The sequence below is a fragment of the Perca flavescens genome, chromosome 21, assembly GCF_004354835.1.
Source record: "Perca flavescens isolate YP-PL-M2 chromosome 21, PFLA_1.0, whole genome shotgun sequence".
Lineage (NCBI taxonomy): Eukaryota > Metazoa > Chordata > Actinopteri > Perciformes > Percidae > Perca > Perca flavescens.
In genome coordinates, this window is record NC_041351.1 from 14,490,774 (window position 1) to 14,518,296 (window position 27,523).

The following is a 27,523-nucleotide window of genomic DNA, read 5'->3' on the forward strand; positions in this document are numbered from 1 at the left end:
AAAACATATTGCTACTTCTCAGATAGAGGCTGAGGGCTCTGTGACCCATTTTGGGTCCTAAAAGGCATTTCAATAATACAAGAGGCAATCAAATTGTTTACATTGATATTAAATTATCCAGAGTTAGTTAAAAAAGAAAGGGGAAACAAAGAGATGTATCAATTCATAGAGAGGTATATGTCAAGGGAGAGAAACAGAATAATCTTACCAGGTAATCTGTTACTTAATGGACTGAATAGTATCTTCATTTAAAGTTAACAACACAAATACAAGAACACAAATCCACACGGAAAGCCTAAGCACCTACATACTGAGCTAAGCTGAATTAAATTGGAAGCTGTCAAGGCTACTTTAGTGTCCAAGTCATAATATTTTAAGTCTCACATTAAATTAGGGATATTATTTTAAGCAAGAACAGTTCAAACAAGCGAGGACAAGTAGAAGGAACTTCTTAAAATACAAAACAAATCCACGCAACAATATTACAAACGGAAGACTAAAAAGTTGTAATGCAGTCGGCCAACTCACATGGAAAAGATTATTATGTCAATGTAGAATATGTACAGCATTATTGTGTGCTGTATAAGCTCTGACTTTGTCGCTCCCCACAAAGAAACATCAAGCTTAGCACAGCAGGGAGTGGGTGGACTCTGAGCCTACAGGTGGATGTAGGGTTGAAGGTCCTTTTGAAATACAATATGAACAGCAGGCAACGCCCGCAGCCGTAGCAACAAGCAACAGCATAGCTTTCAGGTGAGCGGTGTGGCAGCAGGCATGCAGCAGTGAGCAGGACTGGCGGCTTAAGTTTCGTTCCATGATTAAAAGACTTTGTTGGATGTATGTTCAGTGAGGAGTGTGCTATCTGAGTGCAGCGGTGACTCAAGTTGGGCTACCTGAACAGGCACGTGGGCTTCACTTCTTTAACTACATTACATTCTTTAATTACTTTTTCTACCTACATGTATACGTATGTGTGTGCATTTCTGTACCTGTACTTGCAAGACGGAGGTAAAAGTTTTAGCATCTTCTGCAACCCCTCCAATGTAAAGAGATCTGGTGAAACCGGTGGGTGGTCGTTCTCATCCTGGATATCGATTACCACCTTAGCTGTGTTGGCTAGAACACACACACACACACGCACACGCACACACACACACACACACGCACACACACACACACACACACTTTATACATTATGATACACATTTGCATTTGTCATTACAAAAAGATAAAGGGATATTGTCAAAAAGATCAGAGTATTTGGGATAAAAAGCAAACAATAAAATGAGGGATGCACAATATATTGTTTTATTTCATCCTCATCGCGGTGTAAACTTGCACGATAAACACATCGCCAAAAGACGATACTGTACTCAAGTATGTTTTGAGTTAATTGAGAGTATCTGCACTATCATTATTTTTTATTGGTGCTTTTTATACATTGCTGGGATAGATCTGTTTTAGAAGGGCACCGTTGCTGCATCCGGGGCTTAGCGCCACTCAGGACGGTTGTGATTAGTTTAAAGAAATACAAACAATGTTAAATTTGTTCAAAAAAGAATGTTGGAAATAAATTCCTTTCATCTTTTTTTTTCATTCAACAAGCAATGTGTTGTATTTTAGCAATATACTGAAAGCAGCAGAAAGGCCGAAGTGAGTACACTTTATGTCTGTTTATTTATCGCAAGTAATATGATCGCGATATTCAACGTTATCGCAGATATTCCTCATAACGTGCTGCCCTAAATACAAAGAATTAATGAGGACAAACAGACATTGATGTAAATCACCCTTAACCAAGACCAACCACCAGTTTTAGGCCTGCAGTTCTGAACCTGCAAGTCCAAACTGTACCACACAGAAAGAAAGAACAGCAACACCAGCCGTTATGACATACCATCATCGGGCAGGCAAAGTTATAGCTTCTGCATTGCCTGCAGGTGTCAAAGTAATACAACTGCAGCAGCTATTACTATCTTTGCTTGCAGGTGATCATATTTCTACACTACCTGTCTAAATTGATACTGCTTTCATTTTTGTATTCTCTATCGGTTGTAGAGGTTGACAAGTATTAAACTGGTCTGACAATGCAGCATTTTGGAACCCCCCCACATAAAGACGAGCAGGGGAACTGCAGAGGCAGGGAGAGTTAAACTGTAAAACTGAAAACCTGGTTTCAAATATCAAAATTCTCTCTACAACTTAAAACAGTGATGAATAACTAAGCAAAGTTTAATTTCGGAAAAGGATCCTAAGATATTATTTATTAAGAGGGGAGAGTATTTTAGTAATAAATAAAGGATTGTTAGCTTCACTTCCGGTGCTGATAGAAGACAAATTCTGAAAATATGCTGTGAGAACTATAAGGAACGGATGGATGTATAGGGAGGCTGTGGTCATGACCATTGACATATGGCAGTCCACATCATGGCCTTTCCAAGTCAAAAGTTTTCAAAAATACTTACACAAACTGCATGAAAAAAAATGATTATATAGATAGATTAAACATTAATGCTAACCAAGCTACACATTCAGTATAGGACAAAACAATGTGCCAACAGCGAGCCTCTGTCATTCATATTAAGTAGTTGCAACTTGGAATGACTCACATTCAGTCTTATCTGGCCAAAAACAGGGAATTGTGAATCACACCCACGTAAAACTGCAACACAATACATCAACCGGACTTGTAAAAGGGTAAATCATGTGCCAGAAGGAAAGAAAAAAATCCAGGATTCTGTACTTCTCAAGTTATACTCCAAGAAAGACAATTAAAATCACATAAAAAAAACTTTGGCACGCAAAAACATAAAATGCAAACAAACAAGCAGATGCAAACATGAATCTGCTTATCTACTACAGCCACTGAGACGCCAAACCAAAATGTCTATTTACGATCCAAACCTTTTTACTGGATAACACATTGTTAGAATCTTATTGATTTGTTGCCTGATTAAAAGGTGTAAGATTTGCTAATGACTACAAAGATTTGTAGATGTAATCCCTGCAGAATGCTTTAATTAAATTCAATAGCTGAATGAAATGACAATAGCATGGGGTAAACACTATGATAAAAGAAGAAATGGGAAACCTGGGGAGCTGAGCATCAATTAAGAAGAAGATATGTTTTGAAAGAAAGAGAAAAGACAGAAATATCAGACACAAGTTAGAAAAGGCTGAGAAAAGTGAGAAAGGAAAAAAGAAAGTCAGAGGGAAAAGTTATTTTAATTAAAACCATAAAAACCTTCTTTGTGCGCTCCTCACACATGCAACTGAATGAACTGTAATTTTTGGATGGATTGAAATAGGAATAGAAATTAAAGAAATTTAAGACAGAATGAAGGAAGAGTATAAAACTAAATAATATTAAAAAAAATAATTTAAAGGAACACGCCGACTTATTGGGAATTTAGCTTATTCACCGTAACCCCCAGAGTAAGACAAGTCGATACATACCCTTCTCATCTCTGTGCGTGCTGTAACGCTGTCTGACGGCTCCAGCATTAGCTTAGCCCAGCACAGATCCTGCAGGTAACTGGTTCCAACTAGCCTACTGCTCCAAATTGTGACAAAAGTGACAAAATAACGCCAACATGTTCCTATTTACATGTTGTGATTTGTATAGTCTGGCGTGTACAAAAAAACGTAATATGAGACACAGCCATCTTTCTAACAGTAAACAAACCGGGAACTATATTCTCAGACAGGCTTGCTGCGAGCATATCACTCCGCCCAAGTACTATATTCTTCCGCCTGAGAATATAGTTCCCGGTTTGTTTACAGTTAGAAGATGGCTGTGTCTCATGTTACGTTGTTTTTTGTACACGCTGTGACTCTATAAATCACAACATGTAAATAGGAACATGTTGGCGTTATTTTGTCTCTTATTCGGAGCAGTAGGATTACTGGAACCATCCACCTGCATGTTCTGTGCTGGCCTGATGCTGCTGGAGCCGTCAGACAGCAATTACAGCACACACGGAGATGAGAAGGGTATGTATCAACTTGTCTAACTCTGGGGGTTACGGTGAATAAGCTAAATTCCCAATAAGTCGGCGTGTTCCTTTAAGGCTGTGCTTAGATTACAGCAGGATCAGTTCAATTTAACCCTGATTTGACCTACACAGATTATTCTGTGCCAATGTTTGGGACCGAGTATCCTCGGGAAAGTAACGGCTTTACAGATAAAGTCTACAATCTTCCAAACTGCACAACAGCTTTATTTGGTCACTTTGATCCGTGCAAACATGTTTGATATTTAAGAGATACATTCTGGACATAATTGCACATTGGCAAGACCTGTGATAGCCAGACACAAATATAGAAAGAGGATGAAAGGCAAGCGTTATAAAAACAAACTGGTGTAGCCTACAGGCTTGATAGAGAGAGGGAAAGGCAGTTTGAAAGGTAAGCAGCCGAGGCCCAATATAACATGTTTTCTAAGACAACTTGTATAGGGAAAACGTAGAAAGAGATCCAGATATATTGAGAGTGACTCCAGAGTAAAAGAGAGATGAGTTTATGTGCAAAAGAGAAAGCTAAAGCCTATGGCAAGTTTATCTTAACAATCTCACATAGTGGGTAATGCTTATGTGGGTAATGTTACTTTGTATTCCTTTAATGTGTGCATGTGTGTGTGTGTGTGTGTGTGTGTGTGTGTGTGTGTGTGTGTGTGTGTGTGTGATTAGAGAGAAGAGAATCTGTGAAATCTGCGGTGATGCAACCCAATGTCAAAAGTTAGTCCTGTAATCTTAGAGGAGGAGGAGATCAACAACACAACCACGCACTTACTCTTTGAGGGAACTCGAAAGTTTGAGGACACCACTCCCATGGAGTCTGCTTCTACCCTTAGAACGTAGGTAGAGGTGGCCTCGTAGTCCAGCGGCTTGGCTGTGGAAATCACTCCTGTCGTTTCATTTAATGTGAACACACCTAGAGAGACAAGAGAGACAAAGACAGACAGCAAGAGCGGGAGAAAGAGTCGGATGAAAGAAACCGAGAGCAAAATATCAGGGAAAGGGAGGTGTTTGCACAGGAGATATTTTGAACATTGTTTCAATTAAAAGCTTCACCAAATTGCAAAAGAAAAAACAAGCAATCTAACCTGAAACCTTTTACTCCTAGGCTACGTTTACGCTTGACATTTCAAGTGTTTAATAATCGGATAAAATCAATATGTAATTTAATAGTCTTTATTTCACTCCCATATTGAATCTGTGATCAGGTCTTGTTTTCCCAGGTTAATAAGAATAACTTGTAGCACACTAACAGTTACATTCATGCTTTCCGTGAACTTGACTCGCACACATACATAACTTAATGGTATAAGTGAACCAGATATTTTATCTGCGGTCACAACTAGACAGTATATCCAGCCAACTCCAAAACTGAAACCCACAACAGGCACTACTCTAAATATACTCACCTCCCTGGTTGCCTTCGATGATGGAGTAGACGATAGTTTGATTGACAGCAGCCGCCATGATGGCTCCCACCGGGGTTCCAACAGGAGCCTCCTCACTCACTAGTGGAAACCTGGGAACGGATCAGTCAATCAATATCAACTGATAAGAAAATTAAATATGTACATGTAGACTGCGGGCCCACTCGCTCTCAAGGGTCGACTGCAATTTGTGTGTTATATCTGTCCAAATGTTTTACTTCATGCTGACAGCTTTCCGTACCTTGACATTGAGACATTTAGTAAATACAGAGTATGATTTGGTAAAAGGCTGATAATAATTAGGGCTGCAACTAATGATTATCTTCATAATCAATCATCTGACAATTGTCTAATGTCAGAAAATACCCCATAATAATTTCCCTGAGCCCAAGGTTAAGTGTTAGGAAGAAAGATAGTCAGTTTACTGTTGTTTGAAACTGAGAAAAGCAGAAAATCCCCACAATTGAGAAGCTGGAACTATAGAATGTCTGACATTTGTGCTCGAAAAGTAAAAAGTAAAAAAAATAGTGGTGATTTATATTCTGTTGACTAGTGGATTAACCAGCTAATTGTTTTAACCCTTAGCAGTAACATAAACCATACGTGACTTAAGTTAATGTACTAAAACATACACAGCCCACCGCATGGTGCTTTAAGATGGTGTACACTGTGTTTGGATAAAACTTACTTGATAAAGTACATTTGGAACAGGATGTCTGACAGGCCCTATTACTGGCCTGAGCCAGGCAGTGAAAATACTGTACATCGTCAATGGCTTTCAAAGAGGCATGGTCTTGTTTTTGTCCACCTGCTTCTTATTGCATGTGGTGGGCAGGTTTCCCTGCTTACAACCCTGACAGATTTTCTCAGAATCTGGCAGCTCTCAAATTTCCAGCAGATTTCACTCCATTAAATAAACCCAGTCCGGTCATTAGGCCAACCGTCACAGCTGGCTAAACATTATAACATGGGCTACCAACTGGCTAAGCTATCAAGTAATCACAACGTGATAAATGGGACTGTTGGGGAGCGCGAGAGTGTGAGTGAGTGTGTGTGTGTGTGTGTGTGATTGTGTGTAGATATTAACTTCCAGCCTAGTCCATTGCAACTCTAACCACCTGCTCTACCCAAAACAAGCAAATATCTAATAAACCTCAAGTTTATTGAATGCATATAGATTTAAATGGGTAACAGAATTATTGTGTTAGGCGATGCAACTTTAGGAGGTTTATAATTGCAGCAGCCAAAAATAAATCCTCTTTGAAAATATATACAGTATAAATGTTAGGCCCTTTTCACAGCAGACACTTTGACATAGCAGGAAAAGCACAGATGTCACGGATAACATTAACGACGGCTCTGTTCTAAGTATCCAAGTCAGCAGTGGCAGTGAGCCAGCATGCACAATACCAGGACCCTGAAACTGAAGCTGCTAAATAGCCATCATTCATTTGACCATTTACACATTTTCCTATTGTGGCATGTTTTTTTACTTTTTGGATATATTTTGTTATATTTTTCATTTTCTGCCTTTATTTCATGGTATACATAAAGAGTGGACCTGAACACTCCTGAAATGTTGAATTTTCGACAATATTCATACATTAATAAGGAAAATATGGTCATCTATGGACTTTTAAAATAATACGGAATAGGACTGTAAAAGGATTCAAGAGCAGAAGCTTTATGAATTCACCCAACATATAAATGAGTGTTTTTCTACATCCATTCACATTGGTACAGAGAATGAGAAAAAACTAAAGTTTGCATTTACTTAGTTTAGCTGCGGCAGCAGCACAAATATAGTCCATTAATACATTTTGCCCTGCTGTGTTGTAGGGCATTTACTCGAAACATGAACTTATTTTATTCCTCTCTTCTCGTATTTAAGTATACAAGAAGTATAAGTATTTTGCTTTTTCTACCTCTCGTATATCACGTTTTCGTCTCTCTCTCCGATTCTTCTTCCCCACTAAAACTTTAATTTCCCACTTAAACCCATTACATTACACATGTCCACCTACATTCTCTTTCTGCATCCATATCTCCTCTTTCCTCCATCTTTCCATTCACCCCTCACCTCCTCCCCTTATTTCCCTCAGGCGGCAGCTTCCAGCCAACATCCCAGCAGACCTCAGCTACAATTGTTATCATTCCTCCCTCTCCACAATGGCTGTTTGAAAGGGGTGAAGGAGCACAATTGAGAGGATGCCGTTCCCCCCCACACACACACACACACACACACACACAAGTAAGCTGATACACTAGACTGCTTGCACACAGAGAATACAATGATACCAACACACACAACTGTAGATGGGTCATAACACATTTACAGGCGTAGAGATGCACACAAGCCTCCATGCACATGTATAGTTCATGGCATAGTAAAGATAAACACACACACACCTGCACACACACAGCTCATTATCAAGCCCTTATCCCTCCTCCTGCGCTTGCTAATCATTGCTGTCCTCACTACAGCAAGCTGGGCTGATACTGATAACAGAAACACACACACACACGCCCACAAATGTGTACTACTATACTTGTAGGGACATTGTTTTGACTTTCATTTAATCCCTGGATGCCTATACTCTAACTGTAATGTAATCATTCAAACAAGAAGTCTAAACCCAACTCTGTGGTCTAAATGAAAGATTTACCTTGTCACGATAGAATTGTTATGACAGTGTAAACATATTTTTGTCCACACAAAGGGATGGATAGATGGCCCACCCACACCAGAAGCACATATTCAGAATGAATGTAGGCTATAGAGCTGCGGGAGTGTTCAGTGGTTCAGCAGTGTGAAGGTAGACACAGAATTATGAGGCTTAGAATAGATGCAATGAACCCTCCTCTCTGTGGGTCTTTCTCTTACAGCCACTGCAATTTATTTGCCTCACTCATTATGTTTTTTTCCTCTTTTTAGACTGTCTCTTCAAATATATATGACAACATCATCTCCCCCGCTTCTATTCTATCCCTCCTCACACTGCTCCTTTTCATTTCTCTCATTCTTTACTGAAATTCTGGTTCTGTTGTTTCTTTTAATCTCTTTCTTTCTCCATGTCTCTCTGTCCACACCAAACTATAATATCCTCTGTGCCGAGCAGTGCTTTGGTTTTGTCAAGCTCTGGCAAGGCTTTTTTTCCGCACATGACAGTCACGTTTGATCTACCACATGACATACTGTACTCGCCGTGGGAGGCCATGCCTGGAAGACAGCAAGCCAAGGCAAACTCAAGTAGGTCAAATCTCATTAGCCAACATTAGCAGTCCTTGATAATGATAAACATTATCTAAGCTGGGCATATGCTGTATAATTTTGTAAATCTCGGAGGTAGCATTAACTCACACCATGTTTTAATCACTAAGTGAAGCTTCTATGTTCATACATTTGATTTACCTGTCATGTTGTGGCACACTGAACATAAACATGAAAGCCCTGATTGCTTTTTTTTCCATTGACAATTGACAGATTACTTTTGTTACTAAATTTAGTTAATGCAATTCTATTTTTAACGGAAAGCAAGAAGAAAAAAGAATATAGATCTGCAGATAGCTGGGAAAATGTGGTCTGTCTCAGCACAGTCTCAGTCAAAACTACAGTTACCCAAAATAGGGTTGGGTGTTTGGAAAAATATATTAAATATAATTTTAATATTATTTTGTTGGGGCTATTGTCATTTTATTTTGCTAATTTAATGGTCTGCCTCCGAAGAACGAGAGCCGCTGCTAAGTGAGCTGGCAAAGCTCGGTGCAACTGCAGAAAAACAGCGCAGAGCCAGCATATTTTAACATCTTACAATGAATTAAGGGTTTATTTTGACCAAAGTAGAGTTAGTGATTGGAACAATGGAAAGACTAAACAAGATGATTTTGGTGAGTTTTATTTTGTTTCCGTAGAGTTTGAATAAAGTTCACAAGGCCTTTAGTTAAGCTAGTCTAAGTTCGGTGAAAGAGAGAAACTTGAATTCAAAAGGTGTACGGTTGTTGGGTTGACGGTTTGAAAAATGTAACTTATTTCCCAACACTAATCCAAAACATTACTATAATAAATATTACTATAATAATGTTAAAACAAGCTCATTCTGGTTTATAACGGATCCTTTGACAGCAGTAATGTGGGACATTGGATTGTGGAACTGTTGAAACCGCAAAACCGTGACAAAAACCTTTTTTATTATTATTATTATTATTATTATTAAGAAATCCATCAGAACAGCCGGACCTGGTCAGGCATTGTGACCCTCCTCAAACTGAACCGAACTCAAACAACAGCTGATCTGGCAGAAATTCGTGATTTCTAAAACATAGTTGGGGGCGACTAATTCAGAAATTAGGATTAATCGTACAGTGTCTGCCCAGCACTATGGTGATACACTGTGTCATCTCTGGCTGCTCGACCAAACCAAAAGCACTTGTTGGTTTTATTTATCTTGCTAAATCATGTTTTTTTGTGGAAGCCAGGGGAATATTAGTCAAACTGCCGTTGTATTGATAAGATCTCTCTATTTTTTTATTTCCATTAATCATGGTTTTTTTTCTTTTGTTCACTCAAAGGAATATCAATCAAACTGGTGTTGATTTATTCATTTAGCTGTTTTGTCTGCTGGTAGGGTTAGCAAACAATAACTGGTTCAACCACTTCATCAGGAAAATTGTTACTTAGAACAAGAAGCTGACAGCTAAAGTTACAGTATGGATCAACATTATGGAGGTTTCCTTCCTTCGCCACTGTAGCCTGTAATATAGACTTTCTCTGGTAAATTATTAAAACTTCTGTCTAAAATTCGGATGGATGCATATGTATTTCATTAAAAGTCTGTTTCTCTTCTCTCCTCTCAACGGCATTGATGTTGTGTAGGTAGAACCTTTCAAGTCTAGTATAGTAAATATGATATCTAATAAGACCGCTGTTCTCTTTTGCTTAGAATAAAATGGAATATGTTAACAGCTAGCATTCAGCTGCCTTAGCTAGCAGCACTGGCCGCTACATGAACACCAACCTAAAATGACAACACGCTGTTTTCTTTCCTACTGTTGCCACATATTTGACTGCATCTCCCTGCGTCCCCCTCCCTCCCTTCCCAGACGGTTACTAATTGACTGTAGGGATTTTCATTAGGAGACTGTTGAGCGAGGGGTTTTAAGTGGCTGCAGTAATAACCTTTACATGCTGGCTGGAGTTCTATAAATGACTTCTTCTCCTGCTGGGGCCTTTTTTCAGTACTGAAAGACTCCAATATTCCATTCACATGTCCCTACAATTTCAAAAGCTGGTTGGAGACATGCTGGTTGAAATCCAAACATTTACTGATAAGGCAGGTGTTGCAATTTTACAACATTTGACCCGTTAAAATGTGTTTTTTTCAAACTGTTGCTTTTGGTTTGTTAAGAACATCACAGTGCAGTAGGCTGCAGTTAAAATGTTGTGATAGTGCGCCAATATTGGTGATTTTATTACAGATGCCAGGGCATGTCATTATTTCTTCTTCGTTATTATTTCAGCACTGTTTGAATATCAAAATTCATTTTCTGTACCCTCTGGCACTTTCCTTCTCTCTCTAATCCCACATCGATCTCTCTTACCTCTCTCTATTCTGCTGTACTGGCTCTCACACACACACACACACACACACACACACACAGACAGACACACGCGACTTCTCCATTTCTGTCAATCACTCTCTCTGAGAGATACAGAGAGTCACAAAGACCAAACTGATTCTCTCTTTTCTGTGTTCAGTTGGCAAGTGTCTCAGCATTTTTCTCCTCTCTTTTCATGACCCTCTTCTCACCTTTTGCTTTACAGTCTTGTCGTAATTGTCAACTGACAGTCAAATGGGTTAGTATCTCTCAAACAGTCTGAACTAGAGTGGAGCGCTGTTGAAGTACTAATACATAAAACATATGAAACAGCACAGGGAGAGAACAAGGACCAGCAATACATACAAGGGCTTTTGAGAAGAGGAGGGAATCAGAGGGAAGGTGATATAAAGAGACAAAGAAGCATGCACCAAAAGCAAAAAATTATTAAAATGCAGAAAAGGTTTGTGAAGATTTGAGTTAAATTGACAGTCAAGGAAAAAATGGCGATATTGACGAGCAGAAAGTCTGCGTATGTGTGCAAATATGCTGTAACAAGAAAATGCATCTCACATCACTTCTGTAAAAATTATTGGTTCGGCATATCTGTATGTCTGTGCATGTGTCTATAGACTGATAACATCTTCCCCTCACAGTTACAACCACACTCGCACAGACGTGCGGTGACATTATATTTGAAATTGTTATTTAAAAACTCAAAAGTCCAATGAATAACAAAAACCCTGGCCTTTACATTTTTGTTGAATATAAATGAGAATTAATAACTGTGAGACGAGATAATTTGTAAATCCTTCAGCTACAACCAGCAGTAATGACGGATGAAGTCCCATAGTTTCATGTTTCCCATTATGCTGTAGTGTTGTGAACCAAACCAGGTGTGTGTGGAAACACATGGCGCACCAATTACTTTGCTGAAACTTTACATGCTGTAAGTAGAAAAAAAGGGCACAATTACAGTCATTACAGTGAAGTCATGTTAAAATATGAGGGTGTTTTCTGATCTGATGCCTCTATCTTCAGGAAAACAAAGTCTGAAAATGTTGTTACAAAAATGATTCAAATGATGATTCACCACTTCTACTGTAGGGTTCAGGTTCTATGATTTGTCTTTGTTGTAGATGTGGATTTGGAATACAAAAAAGGGAACGTAAATATACTGTAATTCTCCTGGTATACTGTTCTTTCATTTGCACTTAAGCTTGTGATACATAAAAACAGACTGCTGTGGGTTCAATATTTCATTGTTAGCCACCTGTGTGTGCTGGCGTGTGTCATTTAGTATTTTGAGTGGTTTTAATGAAACAGAGAAAGACAGTAAAGAGACTTCAGGAGATGGTCAAGTCTATTGTGATTACCTTCTCTCCGTCCACCCCATCAGTCCCCCTCTCTTGTGTCATTATCCTCGGCCCTCATTTCTTATCAGACGCTTATGGTTGCAACCACGTCTGCTAATGAACTATAAAGATCCACGAATAATAATAAAAAAGACTAAAATATGTAGCAACCGTGTTAAAAAATAGATACTCATTGAAATAAATACTGTTATAAAGAGATACTTGAAAAGGACTGGTGTGGCATTGAAATGTTATGAGTCAAACTGAACTGTGAACTGTGAACTGTGTGTGTGTGTGTGTGTGTGTGTGTGTGTGTGTGTGTGTGTGTGTGTGTTTAAATTTGCTTTCACCGTAGACTTAATTGTCGCCAGGCTTTGTTCTGTGCTTTGAGAAGACATGACATGACAGTTTCTAGTAGATGTTAGCTATCATGTTGGCTTCTATGTAACAACAAATAAAAAAGAAGGGACCATACACACTAAATTAGTAATTTAAAAGCTGCCAGCTTTAGTCTTTTGGCCATCCTCACTCTATCTTTCTTGAATTGCCTGAGGCTCCCCCTCCCCAGGCTGGTTTAACTCCCCACATGTAGTACATGCCATAATGATGAGTAGTACATTATACATTAATTGGTTCTGGATTTTATTCTTTCTGGCCATATTTGTCTTTTTGCATGTCTTTTTATTTGATTATCAATGCCATTATATCTTTTTTTTTGGGGGGGGTGCTGAAATCTGTCAGTCTGTTCTTAAAGGGTTTGTGTGACAGTATACACCCTTACACACAATTTCCAAAATTGTCATCACATGTTAACCATCTCAGATGTACAGTATTCATCCATGTTGGGGAAGGAGAACAACATTAAATGACTTTAGTTGAAAAGTAGCTTATAAAAGTGCATTGAACTTAAGACTAACTTATTACAATCTAAAATTAATGAATTAGTATATGTCACAATCCCAGTTGACAGCAATAGTACAATACCCTGTGCACTGTGGAAGGATCGGGGAAATAATGGCTATATTTAGGCTCTGCCTGCTGCTGGCTCAAAATACATTTTGAATCATAATTCTTCTCCCTGTGTTCATGTTCATATTCATACTGCACTGCGGCTATGTCAGAGATCAAGGTAATTTCAAGCTGCAACATAGGACCTTTCAGACCACATAGATATGCTGTTTAACAGTCAGTGATGGATTTTCAATTTTAAGAAACTGTCGGAATTTGGGGTTTTACAGTGAGTCCATTTTAACAGTTTTCTTTCTTTGATCTGTTGGTTTGGAAATTTCGGTGTCAAAGCCAAGAAAACCTGTTTGTACAGTTGAGAAAGAAAGAGAGTAGTAAGATAACCGGGAGGAGATGAGAAAGGCTATATCTGTCTGACTGCGCCAACCTTCCTTTTCAACCTTTGTAGTTCCACACGCGACCCTCTGGCATCTGTTTAGGGTCACGCAAACCTGCAGAAACAATTGCATGCATTCAGGCCACAACTCCTATTTCTCAGGCTTAGACAGCATTGATACTGGAGTTTTGTTATTTTCCTATATACAAGCAGGCACGGCAGTCAGTCAGCTGTTTGAGTTGACAGAGAGCGATCTGTCCACCTGCTGCGTATTGTACATTCCTTATTCAGTTCCTAAAGTTACCTATGCTATAGATGGTATTTATATTTCAATACGTTTGAACTGTTGAGCTGCTAAATTTAAGTTCAGTTCATCTTTAAGGAGTCTGTTGCCATTTGTCAGCTATCATCAAAGTCAATCACCTGAATTTTTTTTTAAATTGTATGCATTATGTTTTTGCTTGTATTGGCTGAAATTAGCTTTTTTTTCAAACTCATATGATTTCCTGAGTTGTATAAGAAGCTGGGTACTGTCTGGCTATGGAGACAAGTCAAGTAGGAATAGTTTAAAAAGGCCAAGCCATACAGCATAGAGCATTCTCCGCCAGTCATCATGATTCGGTGTAACAACTGCCAGTGTCATTCATACACTAATCAGCATTCACGAGGTGCTTTGCATTGACTATTTATGGTTAAAAATGAGCATGTAAAGGGCGGGATAAGAGGCTTATCCACGTACGCACGCTTGTAGGTAATCTCTGACTTATAAAAGGAACATTGCTTACAGGTGTGCGTACACACGGTTTTATAAATCTGACTTTTTTTTTGCCGTACGCCATTTTGGGCTTTTCGGCGTACGTACACTTATAGTAAGGATCCTACGCATAGTTTTATAAATGAGACCCCAGATCATTAAACATGTAAAGGTTGTGTGTGTCTTTGTTTCTACAGTATGTGAACGTACAGATGTCAGTCTACCTGACTGACTACTGACTAAGCGTGTTTATCGATGAAGCTAGTGTAATCTTTAGAGTGTCAGTCTGGCTGTCTGTGCATCTTCTTGTCCGTCTGCGTCTCAACACACACGTCTTTTCCTGCTTGTCTGCTTGTTTGCTTCCATCTACTTCAATATGTCAGCCTGTCAGCTCATCTGCCACTTTAAAGACTTTTCTGCCTGTATGTCTGTGTGCGCATGTGTGTGCCTGTCTATCAACTTCACTTGTTTTCTCTCCTTTTATTCCCCCTCAAACTTTTACTGTATCTCCCATGCCCCCTCCCTCCTCAGCTTTCCTACCTCCCTCTCCTCTCTTTTTTTTTTGTTTTCTATTTGAAACTCGTACTCCACATCTCTGAATTGCTTCTCTCCACTATCCTCTCCCAACATCTTCCTCTATCTGTCCTTCTTTCTCTTTTTTTCAGTCTCCCACGTTACCCCTCACTCTCTTCCATACCTCAGCCCTATCGCCGTCTCAAGCAAGCAATCTTATAAATAACAACGCCATGTTTGTTTGCCATTTGTTGTCACAGTCGTAACATTGCCAGGAGCACTCTATGTGCACTTGTTTGTGTGCATCAACAAAACAAGGTAACCTTCAACTAAATAATTTAGACATACAGTATACCGGATTTATAGAGCCACACATCGGACGTGCTTGTTTTGACGTACATTGGGGGAGGAATTGTTTATCTCATAACGTGTATAAGGGCCTCGGGGACTTTATTCAATTTGGCAGAGGAGACGTTTAATTTGATAGAAGATAGTTTACAGCAGAAACGGACTGTTGACTTTATAAAGAGACAGAAAGACGGGAAGGAAGTAACAAAAGTGCTGATGGAGATGAAAACAGGACTAAAATATTTTCAATCAAGTCCAAAGGAGATGACTTGTTGAAAATTACATATACAATTTTAATCAAAACACTAAAGTGCAAAAGGAAAAAAACCAAACTGCACATATCTGAGAATATCGTCATTTTAGATCACCGTTCCTATAACTAACTGAATTTCTTTTATAAACGCAAGGTTTTTGGTATTGTCCATTATCACATAAAGTCTCTCAAAGGACCTTACAGGCTCACAAAAACAACAGCTCCCGAACTGGCTAAAGGTCTCTACAAGTCCCTAAAAAAAAAAAAAAAAAAAATACAGTAAATGGAAAGACATGTTACAATCCTCGGGAATGGAAATTCAAAGACTGACTCCAAGTCGTTTTTTAATTTGCTCTCAATACTGAGAGACAGAAAAGAAGTAACAAAAGGGGCAGAAGAGAAAAGTGGAATAAATATTTTAACTAAAGTCAATTCCAAACTTTCTATAAATGTAAATCATTAGATGTATAAAGCAAAGCAATAAAAAGGCTGGCTCTGCATATTTCACACCTGTGTGCATTATGTGAAAGAAGTGTTGCCTTGGAGATGCAGAAGCAACTATTCTGTCTGTTCCAAACGCAAGATTAAATATTTATTCTATATCTTTTTTATCAACTTCTTATCTGAAAAAAAAAAAAAACCCTAATTTTCTTGTTATTTCAGTTATCTTCATGGCAGACACATGGGATTGCTGTCTTTCAAAGGGAAAATGTACAGTTTTGGGTTTCTAATTGTGCAGCTGGCTGACAGTGATAAAAACTGCAATGATGCATGCCTGTGATTCTTGAACAGAGCGTGTGCTGTATCAGTGCGGAGAACCTCATTTACAGGTTTATCTAAATCTCTTGCCGTAGTGTAGGGTTTTATCTTTATCTTTGTAATGATGCAAGACAAAGCAACATATTGCCATCTTTGATCACACAATTTCTTGATTAAAAACAAAGCTTTGATGTTTAGAAGTGTTTTGGCTCTTAGCTCTCTTGCCACTCTCTAATTAGATTCATTAACAAAGTAACAGGCCAAGAGGCATTTTGACAGCATGTCGGGGAGAGGGGGGGGGGGGGCAACGCCTACATTCACAGATATACAATCATATACAATAACACACACACATACACACACACACACACGCATGCACACGCACACACACACGCACACACAAAGCATACATACATACACAAGCAAGGGAAGTGGTGGGAGGGGTTTGTAGATTTCAATAATCTCTAAAAAGGCAATATTTTCTTTCCCTTCATTTAACCTCATGCTGATAATTGCCACTGGGTGCTGATAACTATTCATGTGTATGTGATACTGTCTGCATACTAATTGTGCAGGTGCAAGGATGGACCTACAGTGAGAGAAACAGAGAGAGAGAGAGAGAGAGAGAGAGAGAGAGAGAGAGAGAGAGAGAGAGAGAGAGAGAGAGAGAGAGAGAGAGAGACGTCCAGCTCTACCCACAGTTGCTGCAATGATTTAACAAACTTTCCTCGGCTTGCTAACAGTTTTACTAGATGAGAAACCCACAGAGTGAAAATGCACAAACGGCGGGTTACAGTGCCAAAGCTACGCTTCACTGGTGTCTCAGTGCACTGTGAGCATCTGTGTGTGTGTGTGCTTGTTTGGGTGCACATAAGTGCATCTGTATGTGTCTGTGCAATACTATCTGTATGTTAACGTATTTAACTTTAATGGATACCAAACACACAAACATAAAGAAAATGCATTTTAAAATGTTAATACAACCTAGTGCATACAACATTCTGTTCAGTATGCAATATGGTTTCGTATATAATTAAATAGGTAGATCAAAATTAATTTAAAAAAAACAACTATGATTGAAAATAATGGCAAGACAAGTTAAAAAACTACATTACGTATTGAAAATGGACAATGTGGTGGACTTCTCGTGTACAGTCTGTAAGTATAATGACTTTGTTTTGGCTCTGTACTGTAGCCCATTGGAATTGAAATGAAACACTGACTATAGAATGTTAAAGTGCTGACTTTCAGCTGTCGCCATTCGAAAAACAGTGTAGGAAATCGTACGGTCCTTTTTGTATATACCCGAGGGTAAAAATAAGGGCAACAAGTCTTGCACTGCTCGCCCTAAATCAATGTTAACAACCAAAACACGCTTGAAGCTGAAAGTCAGCACTATCCTCAGCTGTTTTATTTGAAATGCAGTTTGCTGAAGTCAGACTGAGCTAACAAAGTCATAGTCACATAATACACAGTTAGGGACTGTTTGTTATTTATTTCAGGGGTTCCGGAGAAGTTTTGGGACCTTTAGTCAAAATAGACACGACCCTCTCCTCGCCAATAATCATTTTTCTGTGTCCCTCCCCCAATAACTTATCAATACCTTCTGCACTGGCTTGCACTTGGCAAAGATATGTAGACAACAATTGTTTTTCATTTACATCAATGATATGTGTGATTTAACCTCTGCATTCTCATCTGACGCATCCCACTCTACTGTTATGGTTTGGTGGCCATTTCAGTAGATTTACTCACTAACATAGTTGTGGAAACACAATAAGCATGGAAACTAAATGCACACTTCCTGCATTGTAACTGCATTACTTCAAATACTAAGTTACTCCTCTAGTAAACTAGTATTCACATGAAATAAAACAATAAAACATTGAAACCATTCAGCAAAGCACTCTGGGTAACATTGATCAACACAAACTGGTTGCTATGGACTCGTCACTAGGTTTCCTCCACTTCGCCGTTTAAACAAAGTGGAATAAACATAGGTCCAAATCTACACAAAACCCGCAATCAATTAGTAAGCTGCCATCAAATGTGGCATTTAGGAAACCTTTATTGCAACCTTGGCATGGTAAGATGTCCAGACTAGCAACAATCATTTTCGTTTTTTACGTCATGCTGCTCCCATCGTCAGCCAGGAAATATTTTTTTTACTAAAGCAGTATATGAAATCAGATGTATTACCTACCACCATTTAGTTGTTATGTGTTATTTAGCTAAGATAGTTATAAAATATCTGGTCATGCCAGACGTAATTATTCCACTAATTTTTTAAACAATGCAATTACCCGTTTCAGCCACCAGGGGGACAGTGCTCCCCGTGCCCCACAGCCAAACTCATGCGTCAGTCATTTGGTAGCGAAGGAGGGCTGAGACTAAGAGCTACATGGAAAAATATGCAGCAAATAAGCCACTTTGAAATGTTGCCGTTTCTAGGAATACAAAAGTTGGGTAACCCCCGGACAAAAAAATCTCCCCTCAACAAAGAATAAAAAGACATGACCCTCCCCTATTTTCCTCCGGTGGTCCATTCCATAAATACCGAATGGTCCCTTAAATAACATACAAATGCATTTCAGATTTCACTGTTTAATACTAATTATAGTAAAAGCTTTGGTCAGCCCAAACTATACTCCTTGTCTACTGTTAGTATGTTTAAAAATGCCATGAGTTTCATTTGACAACCTCTCACAAGATTATGGTCGGTGTGACCATCAGGCGTAAGGAAATGTTCCCTATGCGGAAGCTGTGTCAGTGGGGGTTCCATCAACAACTTGTATTGAATTTCCAAGTTGTTTTGAAGTGTTGAATGGCCACCCTTCTCTATTGAGGCCTGAACTGTGTGTATAAGTTTGCATCTCATGGGTCCATGTTTTCCATCTCTGATACACTGAGATTACACTGACATGATTTTATTGTGCATACAGTACAGGCCAAAAGTTTGGACACACCTTCTCATTCAATGTGTTTCTTTATTTTCATGACTATTTACATTGTAGATTCTCACTGAAGGCATCAAAACTATGAATGAACACATATGGAATTATGTACTTAACAAAAAAGTGTGAAATAACTGAAAACATGTCTTATATTTTAGATTCTTTAAAGTAGCCACCCTTTGCTTTTTTGGTAACTCTGCAAACCCTTGGTGTTCTCTCAATGAGCTTCATGAGTCACCTGAAATGGTTTTCACTTCACAGGTGTGCTTTGTCAGGGTTAATTAGTGGAATTTCTTCCCTTATTAATAAAAAGCAAAAGGTGGCTACTTTGAAGAATTCAAAATATAAGACATGTTTACACTTTTTTGTTAAGTACATAATTCCATATGTGTTCATTCATAGTTTTGATGCCTTCAGCGAGAATCTACAATGTAAATAGTCATGAAAATAAAAAGGAAACACATTGAATGAGAAGGTGTGTCCAAACTTTTGGCCTGTACTGTATATTGTTATTAGGTTAGGCGGTATGGCTGGATCACCCATCTGCAACAATATTAGACGCTCAGAGCAACTGCTAGCTGCGGCGCTGGAAAATGAAGTATTATAAAGAGCAACAATGGTAGGGAGTAGTATAAAGAGCAAAAGTGTAAAGAGAAAGGTTAGAGTGGTGGATGGGTCAACCAAACGCAGGACGTTCACCTAGGAGACTGGTAATTTTGTCATGAGCATCAAGGCGTGGTGGCACTGCGGTGCAAATTCAACTCATGTTGCACATCTTAACTCAAAGATTCATAGAAAAAATATAAACGTTGGAGGCCATTAATTGGCGCGCAAAGTCCTTCAAAATCCATTCTGCAGTTAGCAACATATAGCCATGGCAAAAAGAAAACAAGGCAGTTTAATTCATTTTGGTTTTACTAAGAAAGTGTGTAGCGATGACGTTAATAGCACGACCGATTCACCTGCTGCAAGCCCTGTTAGCACACCTCCCGCCACTGACAACGCAAGAAGAAGCTGAAGAAATAATGTCCTCTGTGCCTGAAGATGGAGGTTGTAACAGATCGTCAGAGGCCGGTCACAATCCTAACCCCCCTCCTCTCTCCCATTAAATTGGAACATCCAGCAGTGAAGAGCCAATATACATAGCTGTTTGTTAAGGATGGAAGCTTGGGGTGCGTCACTTAGGCCTAATTGAACAGAGGAATTATGGTATTCTTCGGTAGCCTGCGTAACTTTAACCGTTGTTCATGTGAAATCTCAAAGACAGCCTGATGCTTTGTTTATACACTATTTGTGTGTGGCTGTTTGCTAGCCTGGGTAAACCCTGACGAACTTCCGGCAAATTTGAGATTTGCTCTGCAGGTCAGTCTGGCGAAGAGCCCATTCAAACCCATTTCCACTGTCCTCAAAATTGAGGCACCAATCACAACCGCTGAGGCGGGTTTAACACCAATCACAACCGCTGAGGCGGGCTTAACACCAATCACAACCATTGAGGCGGGCTTTACGCGACGAGGATAGTGCAGCGACGGCGAGCAGCTTTTTGTTTACATTCAATATGACGGCTACCGAAGCCGTGCTTCACCAAGACCAGGGACCGGCAGGTCAGTCTGACATATGCCGATTTTATACCGGTCAATGCTATAATTAACTGACAACATAAGTTATACGAGTTACAGTTCTCAAGGACGCACGCACACACGGACCGAGACACAGTCTCTTTTTCCTTTCTCTCAACTTCTCCGCCGTGTGTGGTGTGAAGCGCGTGTCCGCGCTATTCTTGCACATGTAGGGAGCCTCGTGAATTAACCTGCAACATGTCAGCTGTTTGGAAATTCTTCAGCGTGTGTGCAGAAGATAACAAGTTAGCAATATGCAACACCTGCAAGGAGAAAGTAGGGCGTGGAGGGACCACACCAAAAACCAAAATCACATTTATTTTGTTGGATGTGAAAAGCGTCACCCGTATCGTTGGTCTGATTGGTTGAAGGACTATGAGCCCAGAAGTATTTGAGTGGCGTCCGTTGGTGACGCTCCTTTGGAAATGAACTGTCAATTAACCTTTCCCAGACTCACTCTCAGTTACAGCTGAGAAGGGTCTGGTGTTAACCAGGCTAGCTGTTTGCTGTTTGACCAATTAATTCCTGTCGATAAAGGATAATAGGGTAAATCCTGTATAGTGCATATACTTGTAGCTGTTATGTATCCTTGAAAGTCATTTTAAGTTGCAAGCGCAAAAAAAAATGGGCTCCCCCAAAGGCCACGGTATAGTTCGAACACTGGTGTGATAACTTATGTGAAACCATAAGTCAACGTTCACTTTTTTTTAATACGGAAGTTAACTTTCTTAAGTAACATTCTTTTCCTTTTTTTCTAAACCAAATTTGTGATAAAAGGTACTTTTATTTAAAATGTTTTCAAAAATAAAATGCAGGGTGCCATAATAGCTCAGATGGTAGAGCGGGCACCCATATATAGAGGTTTACTCCTCAACGCAGCGGGCCAGGTTTCAACTCCGACCTGCTGCCCTTTGCAGCCTGTCATTCCCCCCTCTCTCTCCCCTTTCATTTCTTCAGCTGTGCCCAAAAAAATAATCTTTAGCTTTGCTCTTTGGCACAGTGTCTTTATATTTTCATTGAGGGACGCCAAAGTCAGAGAATTTCAAAATGAGCATGTGGCTTTAACTTGCCCTTTATGAATAAAGACACATAATAAATTCTTTTCAAAGTTTAAGCATGTGCAGATAACTCATTTTGGATTTAAAAATACATTGGGAATTTCTATAATTTAATGTAGTGATGAACAGTAGATGTACACTTTGCTAAAAAAGAAAGAAAAGAAAAGCGGCTTTTAACAGATCCCTTGTTTCCGTCACTCCCTTCCATTAATATTACTAATTCAGCTTTGCCAATGGCTAGAGGCCCGTCTGTTGAAAACATACAAAGTCATTAAGCAGCTTGAGTAAGCTCCTAAAACCACACTGGTACAATGGTTAGCTTTTATTCAATAAAGCCGTGGTAATTAATTCAAAGCTGGAACACTGCACTCTGTGTGAACACAAAAACACACACACACACACACACACACACACACACACACACACTAAAAGACAGGCACAAACATGTTACATGTTAAATATAATGTACACATGCACACAGAGACATTAAAGACACACATACAAAAGACAAATACCCACAGAAAGGGACATCCACAGTGCACAAATGTGTTGATTCACAAATCCAAACGAATACACACAGATTCTAAAAAGTGCCCACTCACATAGACAGACAGGCAAACACACTCTTTTAGCTAGAGGCTATGTTACATATTCATAAATGCAGTATTATATGGCTGGCTGACATCTCTCTCTCTCTCTCGCCTGTAACTCTTCCTAAAAATAGAAAGGACTTTTACTGTGCTCCGTGTGAAAGACAAACCTTGACATCTTGAAACAGTGTCTCTAATAGTGGGAAAATATGTATATATTAACACTGAAATTGCAATTACTCCCAAACAAGCTCATTAGCTTTGAGCTTATGGTGCTCAGGTGTGATAGCAACTGAAATGTAAATAAACATACACGCACAGATGTAAACATATATTTCTTCTATGAAATCAGCGTCAACGCTGGGGAATTCTTGCATGACAGATGGCACATCAGCTATGTGAAAGTGAGATGCATTGCAGTAAAAATGCTTTGACATGTTATGAAGGTACACAAGAGGAGAGGAAGAGGAAGAACTTAAACACAAAAAAAACAAAATCTACAAGAGAGAATAAAAGAATGACACCAAGCTAAAGCTATCCCTCTAACAACCTAAAAAAAGAAATATGACATTTAAAAGCATCCATTCTCCAATCCATCCATCTCCAATTTTCTTTGATAATGTGCCTGACAGACAACATAACAAGCAAGCAAATGGAAGGAAAATTCATTCTCTTAAGCGTCATTATTGGGGACAAGTGCTTTAAAGTGAACAGTTATTTATCGTGCCATCAATCATTGGTATAATTGCCCACTGAATATACGTAAAATGAATAGCAAAGTCTCTTTCAAGTACCATCTGAGAATGCACTATTTAAAGTTGTGAGTAGGGAATGGACATATTTACTGTATAATGTAATACTGAATGTAATAATGTAATAACTCATTTCTGATGATGTTTATAATGATGTCTACAATGTTTTACTGCTTTTAGATTATCATTGTTAAGTGATTTCTTTTTCTTTTTGTTGTGGACCTCATGAAGGGATCCATTTAACAATAAACAATAAACAAGTAGACGTATAGAGTGGCCGATAAAAAACAGGATGGCGCGGAAAAATTGTTGTAAAACAGAACATTAGAAGCTACTATAATGTGGTAAGCCATATCAAGCCACAGAATGGCAGTAACAGGACAGAGAGGAACAAGCAGAAGAGTAAAAAGGAAAAATGTTAATATTTTAATGAAAGATAAGATAAGATAGAAAGACAGACAGATCAAGATAGAGAAACAGAGAGATCATAGCTGTACTGCCGAGGCCAATTTCACATCTGACCTCACACACACCCTCTGTCTACCCAGCCAATCACAGAGGAGAAAACCTGAGGTGACTCCATGACCTCATACAAGAGTTATAATGATGACTTCACTTGAGAGTGTGTATGTGTTTGCACATGAGAGTATAATTTATTAATGTTGGTTGAGTTTTTAGTGTGTGACTATATCAATCCTTCACATGTATTGTTGTTTTAGAGCTTCTGTCGATATATATACAAAGTTATAGAATGAAGAAAAACAAATTTTTGGGCTTTGTATCTTTATAAAAAAAATTCTATTTCTTTGTGGAATTTTTTTGCATGAGGTATTTAATGTATTCTTGTTTACTCTCAACTCTCTATATGCTTTTCCACTGCTGGGGCATGCCATTGGCCATTTTTCAGACCTATGGTGAGCACAGAGGAAGTGAGCGCCCAATGTGCCCTTTAATGTTTTTTTTATATTGAGTGTCTGCTTCTTTAAATTAATTTCCAGCAGACAGTGAAAAGTGTGCTGCTGCCCCTATGCAACTATACTGTACGTATTTTATTTTTAATGGAATTCTGGGATTTACTGTATGTGTGTGTGTGTGTGTGTGTGTGTGTGTGTGTGTGTGTGTGTGTGTGTGTGTGTGTGTGTGTGTTTGTGTGTGTGTCTGTGTTTGGTCTTTGCTTTAATTCATCAGAGAAAATCCTTATTTATTATACCTATATTAATGCTATTCATTACTTATAAAAAAAATGGTACCAAGCATTTTAGTTTGGCTGGGTGTGTAAAATTGAGATGAATATCCCTCTCTCCACTGGATGCCACAACTTAACTACTGCAACAACTAAATGGTTGCATTCCAACATTTAGACAGCATATATAAACTCTGACCAAGCGTGTGATATCAGCCCTGAGTTTTATTGGTGTTTTATTGGTAATTAACAGCTTTTTTTGTTCAAAAACTGTTTCAAAACCTTTGCATTTAGTAGGTTTCATTAAAAATAAGACCATCAACAAGTCGAGTATCTATTTAGAAAGCACTGTACATCTATGATGCTCTAACAGAAAGCAGAAATAGGCTTTGTGTCGCCATAATGCACCACAGTATAGTAAACACTGCTGTAACTAAGCTTAATTGCAAGATCTCTTCCTTCCATGTGCAGTTGGCTACGTGTAACCGCTTACATAAATGCATGAATAGCAAATATGCAAGTAGATGGTGTATATCTAAATGAGATCAATCATGTTCTAAAGCATGTTTAAGTTATGATAAAATGTGAATTTGGCAATCAAACATTGTTAACAATGAGCATCTCTCTCAGCGGCAGAGTGGGCTACAATTCTGCATCATTAAAATGTTCATCATATAAACCAGTTTTATACTACTTACAGTATGGCATGGCTGCCATTTCTTTTCCGTTAGATATTAAATGTATTTTTATTCATTAGTTACCTCTATAGTAGTTTGCATTGTCAGTGGCAGTGTCCCCCATTCCTGCACTGGATTCAAATGGCATACACATGCACAAGGTATTCACAGGGAACGAGAAATGTACGTACTGGACAAAATTCGGAAAAAGAGCCAGCACATGTGAACACTGCATGCAATTTGTGTGCATGTGCATACAGCACATACATACTGTAGGTCATGGAATGACATAAGTCGTTAAAAGCAGAACTGTCAGTCCTGGGCATTTTGAAGAGCAGATATGTGTGACGGCACAAGTATAGCTTAATGTATAAAGAAGACATCACATTTTTAGATACACAAGTTACTCATATTCTTCTGTTGTATTTCTGACAGAGTAGCTGCACAAACTGCATTTCCTGCCCCCAGGGATCCATAAATGTGTTATTTCGAACAGGCTTCTGGTACTTGTATTACTATGATGTTCTTAATGTTATCACCAGAAACAGCAGGTGATGCCACATCAACCAGAACTGAAATTCTAAGGATTATACCTTCAAAAAAATGTGTGGTGCTGTGTGTGTGTGTGTGTGTGTGTGTGTGTGTGTGTGTGTGTGTGTGTGTGTGTGTGTGTGTGTGTGTGCGTGTGCGTGTTTGTGTGTGAGTGTACCTGTAATCTTCCTGAGTGAACACGGGAATGACAGAGGGCTGGAGGACTGTGATCTCTACTAGAGTTGTGTTCGCTTTTACTGGCACACCATCATCAGAGGCCACCACCACCAGCTGTCAATCAAAACACACACACACACACACACACACACACACACACACACACAGTGAAATAAAGACAGAATCACAACATTCAGTAGATATCCACGTGCTTGCCTGCAACATGGCCGCTATCATTGCAAAGCTATCAGTTTCCACGGAGACAGCCACAGAAATTGGTGCAGCTAATGCATGACAGGCTGATAATAAACTAAAATAAATGTCTACATTTCTGTTGCTCGCATTCCAAAAGCACATTATTTGCATGACAAATGGAGAACAGGATGATTGTGTATCCCACTGGTGTGCTTATTTTTTTTTCCTCCTTAGCATTTCTTCTTCATTTAATTGGGGGGTAACCAATGTTAACCAGACCCAAAGGATTCCTAATGAGGGCAAGACTTAGATATTAAAATAGATAAAAATATTTTCGTTCCTTCATCTTACTTTGCCAGGAAATTGTTACTGATACTGCATTGCCCTTCATTACATCCATACACTAACTCACATTGATAACTCTTTAACTGCTGGAAACTTATAAATGATGTTGGAACATATGGTTGTAGAGGGCCTTGCTCAATGGTGCAATTACAATTTTTTTTAACTGCACTGAAGATTTGAATGGTTGGCTTTTTAGTTACAAACCTGTTTCTAGCCTTGCACACTTGCTCATGCATGCCAAGCTGCTCCAAAAATGTTTTTTGAAAATACCTCAAGCTGTGGTGCCATTATGATGTGATGCAAGGGCAATTAGGTAGACATTTGCTTCATATCAATGAGATTGTCTAACTGTGTATGTACTGAATTCCCACTGTTCCCACTAGGTGGCAGTATTAGTTAGATAAAGGGACAGGCATTAGGCCGGGCAGCTAAGCCAAGACGGGGGTCCTTTACTACTGCGTCTGTTTCGTAGTGAGTTATTCCACTCGGTGCAGCCAAGGAATGAACATTGTATGCGTGAATGATCACATGTAAGTTTGGCAACACGGTCACGTCAGGACCAAGAAGCTGTTAATCTCCTGGAGGAGCGCACGATTCGTGTGAAGGATGGTGACACATTGAGATATGCTATGCCATTGCCAAAATGCACCTCTACTGAGAGCACCTGTTGACGTTGTGATGCCGACTCTGCGGCGTACGGAAAGGAGACTGGCAGGCGACCCGGTCAAAATGCTCATCTACGAGGCAGAGATAAAGAAGCTCATTGATGCAGGGTGAGTCAAAAAGCTCAGTTGAGAGGAGGTTACCCAGACGCGTGAGTCGTGGTTTATTCCACATCACTTGGTTGAACACAACGGAAAACACAGGCTTGTGTTTAATTGTTCCTTCACTTATCAGGGACTCTCCCTAAATGACCAACTCACTCCAGGTCCAGCTCTTAGTCCGTCATTGCTTGGGGTGCTCTTGAGGTTCAGAGAGCATTCCGTGGCAGTGAGCGGCCACATTAAGGTGATGTTCCACCAGGTGCGCCTGTTACCCGAGGACCAACCCCTGGTGCGTTTGGCCTGGAGGAACCTAAGG

The 27,523-nt window shown here is 39.2% G+C and overlaps 1 protein-coding gene across 1 annotated transcript in view; it reads right to left on the reverse strand.

Moving 5' to 3' along the window:
• Window positions 1-27,523, reverse strand: part of LOC114548571 (protocadherin-15-like) — a 142,330-nt gene that overhangs the window by 37,242 nt on the left and 77,565 nt on the right. Inside the window, 5 exon segments of the mRNA XM_028568558.1 lie at window positions 990-1,063; window positions 1,066-1,116; window positions 4,792-4,932; window positions 5,426-5,535; window positions 25,905-26,017. Coding sequence (XP_028424359.1) covers window positions 990-1,063; window positions 1,066-1,116; window positions 4,792-4,932; window positions 5,426-5,535; window positions 25,905-26,017 — 489 coding nt within the window.